We start from the raw sequence: 8,858 nt of genomic DNA on the forward strand, positions 1-8,858 counted from the left end.
TGTTGTTGCTGTTGTTATTAGAGTAATAATAATAATAATAATAATAATAATAATAATAATGTCGTTGTGGTTGTTATTAAAGTAATAATAATAATAATAGTAATAATAATAATAATCCTATTTATTAGTGGTAGCTAGTAGGGTACAACCGGGCAAATGGCACCCCAAGGTAAAAGGCACTTGTGATTTAAACCCCCAAAATACTCAGTTTTTACCTATTATTATTATTATTATTATTATTATTATTATTATTATTAACAATAATAACAATAATAATATTGTCGTCATTGTTGTTGTTATTAAAGTATTAATAATTATTATGATAATAGTAATCCTATTTATTAGTAGTAGCTAGTAGGGTACAACGGGACAAAAAAGCACTTTTGATTTGATTTTCTCCAACAACAACAAAAATACTCCGTTTTAACTTATTATTATTATTATTATTATTATTATTATTATTATTATTATTATTATTATTATTTATATTAGTGTTGCTGTTATAATAATAATAATAATAATATTGTTATTGTTATTAAAGTAATAATAATAATTAATAATAATAATAATAATCGTATTATTATTATTATTATTATTATTATCATCATCATCCTATTTATTAGTGGGGCAAAAGACACCCTGGGTAAAAGGCACCTTTGATTTGATTTTCTCCCAAAACAATAAACAGCAACAAAAACTATCACAGTACTTTCCTCAACACCCAGGGGCAGATTGGCCATATATTTTATATGTTATATTTCTGATGCGTTAGATGATTTCACGCAATGTTTTTTGTTTGATTTTGAGGTAATCTGATTCTAATATATACATTTTATCATCAAAATCTCTAAAATTATCACATTTGTTTGGAGACAAAATACTTATTTTGTCCAAAGTTAAAATAAATCAAAAGTGTTTCAATAACTGTCCAATAAGTGAAAGGATAGGAGCTTCAATGTGGGCTCACATTGACTGATCCAATCACAATGGAGATTCATTTGTTTCTAGAATACTTGAGATGTAATGAAATGCCAAATGTGACTGAAATGAACAGAAAATGGTGCACCTTTTTCTAAAGTGGATATTTTGAATAAGTATTATTTTCGTTTGTTACTCAAAAAAGCATCTTGCTGTCTCAAAAACATTTGCCCTGTGACCATTGTCCCTTTATTTGTCATTTATACGATATCACTATAACCCCTCTGGGGGCCTTTTACCCCAAATGTTGGGTAAAAATCTCCCTCACCACTTTTTTTTTTTTTTTTTTTAAGAATCTTAATCAAAACAACTACCAATCAAACTGACAAGGCCTGCTGCTATCCATCGCATAACTCAAGAGACTATACTGCAACCTACAGGTTACAATGTACAATATCGTCTACTACACAAGCATGACAGGGGCAAAGGTGTGATAGTTTAAGAATAAGACTTTTACTAACCAATCTTACACTACAAAAAAGATAAAGATCGCACAAAGTCATCATTTTACAACAAATCAAAGCCGATCAAAAGCTAAAACCTATCCATGAATTGTTTATTTGTTATTTTAATAGATTTTATAATGTATATAAATCAAGATAATTCTAACCCACAATTCCCCATAGCAGCGCAATCTTTGTTATTATCGCACAGTTTATTTCTTTGATAGGAATTTAAACAATTGCTGAAGTTGTTGGATTATTGAGAGGGAGAAACATTTCGTCATTGTAGGCGCCTAGAGAACTCGATGCTTTGTTTTTTTCTTCGCAGAGTTTCCCCGAGAGCGGACACAGATATATTTAGTAAGTGAATATTTATATTTTCTGTCCAGAACTACAAATATCCGTCCGTTTTACGCGGAGCGTATTATACAGTCCATTTAAAAATGGACTCGGTGACTCTAGGTCAGTTTGTCACCTTTCTTCAAGAGGTCACTAAAACCAGCAGTCTAGTACAACAGTATTATCCCCACAACAAGAGGCTGTAACGTATTTTTCTCTGAGCCAAGTGTGCATCCTGAACGCAGCGGGGATAGTGGGTTTGATGTTGCCGGGAATTTCGGGGCGATTCTTTTCTTTTTACCTTTATTGTTATGACGAGGGCTGATTTTATCATCATATCCTTTTGTCGTCTTTGATGGCTCTGTAAATTGCCCTCGCAATCAGAGCATTCATATGTTTCAGTGCGTGTATTCGAATAGCAGCCAATTAGAAAGACTTGCTTAATGTTTAATAAGAGGTTTAATAATGTTTAATATTTGCGGACATACAATTGTTTTAACCCTATAGAAAGCTTTTTGTATCATGGAGGATACAAACATGAGAGGTCGGGACGAGGAGCAGTGAGTGAGTCGGTCATTGTGTGTGTGTGTGTGTGTGTGTTTGTGTGTGTGTGTGTGTGTGGGCAGGTTTAAGTGGTTTACGAGGACTTTTTTTTAGGTTATAAACTGGTAATTACAAGGGTATTATGCTATAAATGTGGTTTATGAGGACATTTCTAGTGTCCCCATAATTAAAATCTCTTAAAAAACATACTAAACGATGTTTTTTGGAAAATGTAAAAAATCCGAAAGTTTTCTGTGAGGGTTAGGTTTAGGGGTAGGGTTAGGGTTAGGGGATAGAATCTATAGTTCGTACAGTATAAAAATCATTATGTCTATGGAGAGTCCTCATAATGATAGCTGCACCAACATGTGTGTGTGTGTGTGTGTGTGTGTGTGTGTGTGTGTGTGTGTGTGTGTGTGTGTGTGTGTGCGTGCGTGCGTGTGTGTGTGTGAAAAATATTAAAAAAGGGTTCCTTCAAATAGCCTACTAAAGTCATTTGACTTTGTAGCGTATTTAAACTCTGGCATCAACTAGCAATCTTTATCTATAACATTGCAGCTGAGAAGGCAGCTGACCTCGAGGAAAATATTACCTTTTCTTTTCTATGTTGTTTTCAAGATTTCTACAGGCTCTAAAATTGCAAATAATGCACTGTAAATACTCATATGTATCTCAAATAAAAAAAAATAAATAAATAAAAATAGTTCTAGTTTTAATTAAGTTACCGTTACTCTCTAAACCCTAAAGTAGTCATCAAATAATAATAATAATAATAAAAGTGGTCATAATAAACAAGTTCTTAAAATGTTCAAATATATATGTTCTTTAAATTTTGGCTTTGAGTACAACTAACTAAAAATGATCAAGTACAAAAGTGCGGCTGTGTGGAATACACAGAAGACCTTGCGCTTGAATAAACGATGTAGGTTTGGTTAAAACAAGGATACTTAAGTAGAAAAATAATAATTGTCATTTAAGAATGTAGATCGTTTTAATTCTCATGACTATTGTTGTTGTTTTGTTGTAGCTGGTTGATAGTTGTGATTTGTGTGAAATCACCATGAGGGTGATTATTATTACCTCTGGTGAACTTGGAGCCTGTTAAATTGAAATCATTCTCCTTTACTCAATTGTACTTTAAGAAAAGTGCAGACTTTACTTTAAAAAAATAAAAAATAAGTTCAGTTTACTTCAGCAAAATAAGTACGTTTACTTAGAAAACGCATGCAAACCAATTGCCTTAAAAAACCTAAGTAAGGTCAGCTAATTAGATTGTACAGTGTGGAAATGTATAATTTGGGCCCTAATGTTTTTAAAAATAGCAATAATTTTTTTTATTTTTTTTTTCTGAGGTATATTTATGTTCTTGCTATTTTTAGGATTAAATTCAAACGTGAATGCAAATTTAGAAGGTGCATTATCGTAAAAAAGGGAATAAAATGTAATTTCTTAGTCATTAAATAATATTAATAATAATTATTATTATTATTGTTATTATTTATATAATTTTATCTTATTTATATAATCTTATATTATTTTATTTTATATGATTTATATAAACTTATACTATACTATTATTATTATTATTATTATTATTATAATCTTTTACCATTATTATTTGTAATATATTATTTATATAATCTTATATTATTATTATTATTATTATTAAGTATTCCACATGAACTGCAAACAAAGAGTAACTTTATTATAATTCTTTAGGCTAAATCAAGTAACTTTGGCCATTTATATTAGCCCTTGTTGTTTCTTTTAGAATAATCATGAATGTTGCTTTGCACTGGAGATTTTTCCGTACGGCCAATTAAGCTCACTTTCCACTATTAATTAGTTCTCCTCTCAGGAGGGGTGATAGGGGTGCGGGACGGTAAACTGACACTGCGCTGTGTGTGGTATCCGAGCAGCGGTGCAGCGGCTGATGGAAAAAGCCTGCTTCCACTCATGTCAAAACCATTTATCCAGAACAGCCCTTTACAAGAACTTGTATACACTTGGAGAGGGTCTTTTTTTCGCCCACCCCCTCATGCTTACTTGACAAGATGCTCAACCAGGTCACTGCCTTACGTGCTCACATTCTTCTCTCTTTTAGCGAATCAATGAACTCATTCCTCTGTTCTTTCGGTGGTCAAAAGCGCGTGTTACAGAGCCATTAAACCGTGCCACTCAGTACTAGACGTGCTTTTCTATCTCAACCTCCCACCTCCCTCCCAATGCCAGGACTCTCACCAAAACACGCCATTAATTATTGGCGTGGAGGTCTGACAGCGTTCTCCACGGTGTTTGGCGTGTGGCGCTGTTGATTGAAATGTCGGAGCGGGCTTGATAAATGGCGTTATTGCGTGTATTTAGGTTGTCAGAGGGGAGGTGGGGAGCCTATCTATTCGGACTCTGCACAGCCTCCCGCCTGACCGATAGCTGGAGGCATGCCAGACATGGAAAGGGGTGGGTCTCCACAGTTCGAGGAGATTTCTTGGAGGAATTTAGTGGGGATCTAGGGGGCAGAGAGAGATTTACGAATTGATAGGTGGTCGCGTTTTGTTTGGCCGCACGTCTTTGCGCCAGAAGACTCCGGAGCATTGAGTTTCCTTCTCCTAAAGGATTAGTCCTGACGATGGCCACCGAGAGACTAAGGAGGGGTCACTATCCTGGCGACACACAGCTGGTGGCCTCAACCAGGAGCGCGTCCTGCGAGCAGAGCTGGATTCTGGCGCACTGACCACCACACCTCGAAGAGACTTGGCTTTCGGATAGAGTACCAATAGTTTTTTCTCTTTCTTTTAGTTTATCTTGTTGGGAGAAAAAAAAAATTGCTTCTTCAATACGGACAATTTTAGTATTTTTTTTGTTGTTGTTACTTTTTGTCACTAAGCCGTAGCGCTTAACAATGACGACTGAAAGCACCCAGCAACAGCTGGACCCGCCGCCTCCCCTCAGATCCAGTCCGGCGTCCAGTGGCATGCACTCGGCTATCCAGAGCGCACAGACTGTGCTGGAGAGCACAACTGCGACCGGTACCAAAGGGAAAAAGTCCAATTCGGGCATGAGACGCCCCGAAAAGCCACCTTACTCCTACATCGCTCTTATAGTCATGGCGATCCAGAGCTCTCCGACCAAAAGGTTGACACTCAGTGAAATTTACCAGTTCCTCCAGGCTCGCTTTCCGTTTTTTAGAGGTTCCTACCAGGGCTGGAAAAATTCCGTCAGACACAATTTGTCTCTAAACGAGTGTTTCATCAAACTTCCCAAGGGCCTCGGGCGCCCAGGCAAAGGCCATTATTGGACCATTGACCCAGGGAGCGAGTTCATGTTCGAGGAGGGCTCGTTTAGACGCAGACCACGGGGTTTCCGAAGGAAATGCCAGGCTCTGAAACCAATGTACCGCATGATGAACGGAATCGGCTTCGGTGCTTCTATGCTGCCCCAAAACTTTGACTTCCAGTCCCCCTCCGCGTCCCTGGCCTGTCATACCAACGGCTACAATCTGGACATGATGACCAACGCTGTGCCCGGCGTTCATGCGGGCTACGATGGACTTACTGCAAGTCACCACGTCTCACACATGTCACCGAGCTCCGGTTCTACATACATGACGGCATGCCAAGTCACCTCAAACGGCGAGTATGGCCCAGACAGCAGCAATAGCCCACTTCATTCACCTCCGGCGATGTCCGGCTCTTTGGAGTGCCATTCGCCGTATGGAGCCGCCTCGGCGCACTGGCCTTCATCTGGTGTTTCTCCCTATGTTAAACAGCAGCCACTGTCCTCTAGCAGTCCGACCTCCTCTGGATTACACTCGAGTATGTCTCCATATTCTCTGGAGCAAAGTTATTTGCATCACAACGGCAGAGACTCGGCGGCCGACATCTCAGGTAAAACTATATGTATGCCCACTATAAATGTCTCCATTTCATATTTCCATATAAGTGATTGAAGAATTAACATTGAAGGCACGTTACTAAAGCGTTTAGAAAGAGAAATAATATTTAAAATGTGTGTTGTTATTATAAAATACATTTGAATAAAAGGCCGCATTTAAACGAACTAGCCTCTATAATTTAGGCTGACACCTTGTGTATAAAATTATACAAATATATAAAATTATTTCAATTGTTATTTATAGCATTCATGGTAGTTATATGTATTAAGGGGATAATTATATTTTCAAAAACAATTCCTACAATCACAACATGCTTTCTTTTTTCAATTAAAAAAAAAAATCGTCTATTCTTTTCTAGGGACCTATGCAATAAGTTTACCTCATGTAGAGACCATATACAATTATATGAATGTCAAAGGCCTAACGCTGTTTAGAACTGAAGTTCAACTGTAAATAAAAAATAAAAAAATGTTTGATCAGCTGATTTTGCTGCAGTGCTATTTTGGAGAAGCAATATAATTAGGAAAACTAGTATTTCTAGTTATGTTTAAGTTAAAAACTAATATGTTTTTGACACAAGGCTTTTGTACGCTTTTTGGATTTCCGTCTATCATTTTTAAGGTTAAGAAAACATTGTCGTCTATGCCAGTGGATTGGTAATGAAAACCCAACATTTCTGCAAGACAATGAGGATTTTACAAGAGAGGCTTAGGGTTCAGTTTAGCCAGCGCGAACTGTTTTAACAGCTGAGCTCCAGGTGACAAACACAAATTAGTCACCTAAATGTTTAATAAGTGGGAAAAAAAAAATATGCCGTGAATAAGAATATATTGTAAAATTCTAAGAATGTGTAGAAACAAAAATGGGAGGGAGGAAATTTGATATCGATTGAACCGGATTCATTTAGAATGTAGGAAAATAGACAAAGATTTGCAGAAAATATAACCGTTATCTCTTAAACTTAAATCTCTTTAACGATTTTAAATGTCAGTTTACGACTAGCACATACTAATGCATTGCGTCTAAGACTCTAAATCAATTGTTAAATGTAAATTCGACCTGGATTACATTTGCCGAAAGTACTGGTATAAAGCGTTTCTGACTTTTAAAAAGCTAAAATGTACAATAAACTGCTGGAAAATTCGCTAATGTAGTAGAAAATAAAAACGTGAATGCACTCTCTTCTATGAAGATTATTAAAACAATTATTCAAATATTAATAATGATCTGTAATTATTATTATTATTATTATTATTATTATTATTATTATTATTTTTTTTTTTTTTTGCAGTAGAAATGTCTCGATATCAGGCCCACCCCTCGCCAGTCTGTGACAGAAAAGACTTTGTGTTGAACTTCAACGGTATTACGTCGTTTCATCCGACCACCAGTGGATCCTACTATCATCATCAGCTACATCATCATCAAGGTGTCTACCAAGATGTGAAGCCATGCGTTATGTAAACTATGTCAAGCAGAGGATTCATAAATTATGTGCTCTGAATTGCGAAATGATGTGCTCGACGCACAGTGATCTACGAGAGAAAAAAAGGAAGATGCAATGGAAGAAAGGAAGAAATTAATTCATCGGACAAGAGGACTCCATAGGGAGCGAGAACTTGTTGGCTTTGAGGTTTATAACGTATATTTACTCTCTTGGAACAAACCTCGAAACTTCTGCAAACGAGGAGACATATTGTTTGATAAAACATCCAGTTTATCCTGTCCATAATAGCCTAGTTTTTTTGTTTTGTTTGTTTTTTGTTTTTTTTTTGTTTTTTTTTTAATTAGCTTGTTTGAATTTATCACATTTCTAAAGTTTTTCTTTTTTTGGGGGGGGGGGGGAGGGGGGGGGGCATCCTTGAGCACAATAAAGGCGTTGTAAAGTTATGTTTTTTTTAATGCACTCAGCAACATACAGAATTTGTGGGGAAAGATGCGTCATAAACCCACTTGAAGACCGGTTTCAATTTTACGTGTGTTTCTTTTTTCATTTTCATTTTCCTTTTTTTTTTTTTTTTTTGACAACTCTTTAAAGATTCCACCTCCTATATTAAGAGGGGTGAATGTATATTGGTTTTAATTTCATGTGTAAAAGGAAAAAGAGCTACGAAAATCACAATAGAATAATAATGACTGCACTTTTGTTAGTTAACATGTTGAAAAAAATACAGTTATGTACAGGACAATAAAACTATGTATTCTCAAAAACCATTCAGTGTATTTGTTTATTTAATGCTGAAAAAAAATTACATTTGTTAGTTTTGTTTTACCGGACAGTCTATCCTACGCTTGTGCACATTTCTAACTTGAAAACTCGGGCTTTTCTGGTTAAAAAAAAAAAAAAAAGAAAAGAAAAGAAAAGAAAAGAAAAAGAAATAATTTATTTATTTATTTATTTATTTATTTATTTTTGGTTAAAACATATTTTAACAAATGTATTGTTTTTATTTAGGTTATAAAACAATTTTACGAAGATGTACATTTTGGAAACAAGAATGTTGTTAAGAAGAATTTTTCACTCTTCAAGTGAAAAAGAAAAGAAAAAACCCGAATTTCACTAAAAGTCGTCCTTCTTTTTCATGTGAATTGTTTGAAAAAAAAAAGTATAAAAAGGGAAACGAAAAGGATAAAGAGGGAAATAAGGTCACGACATTGTAAAA

The 8,858-nt window shown here is 35.4% G+C and overlaps 1 protein-coding gene across 2 annotated transcripts; it reads left to right on the top strand.

Annotated features, from left to right (window-relative positions):
- Nucleotides 1-4,430: 4,430 nt before the first annotated feature.
- LOC127442923 (forkhead box protein F2-like) lies at nucleotides 4,431-8,403 on the top strand. Of its 2 annotated transcripts, none has more exons than XM_051701318.1 (2): nucleotides 4,431-6,187; nucleotides 7,490-8,403. In XM_051701318.1, the coding sequence occupies exons 1-2, from the start codon at nucleotides 5,203-5,205 to the stop codon at nucleotides 7,657-7,659; spliced, it is 1,155 nt and encodes a 384-aa protein (XP_051557278.1). In that variant the 5' UTR covers nucleotides 4,431-5,202; the 3' UTR covers nucleotides 7,660-8,403. The 2 variants fall into 2 exon arrangements, with proteins under 2 accessions (XP_051557278.1, XP_051557277.1); XM_051701317.1 differs by having other exon boundaries at nucleotides 4,456-6,187; nucleotides 7,487-8,403.
- The last annotated feature ends 455 nt before the right edge of the window (nucleotides 8,404-8,858 follow it).

The sequence above is a fragment of the Myxocyprinus asiaticus genome, chromosome 6, assembly GCF_019703515.2.
Source record: "Myxocyprinus asiaticus isolate MX2 ecotype Aquarium Trade chromosome 6, UBuf_Myxa_2, whole genome shotgun sequence".
NCBI lineage: Eukaryota > Metazoa > Chordata > Actinopteri > Cypriniformes > Catostomidae > Myxocyprinus > Myxocyprinus asiaticus.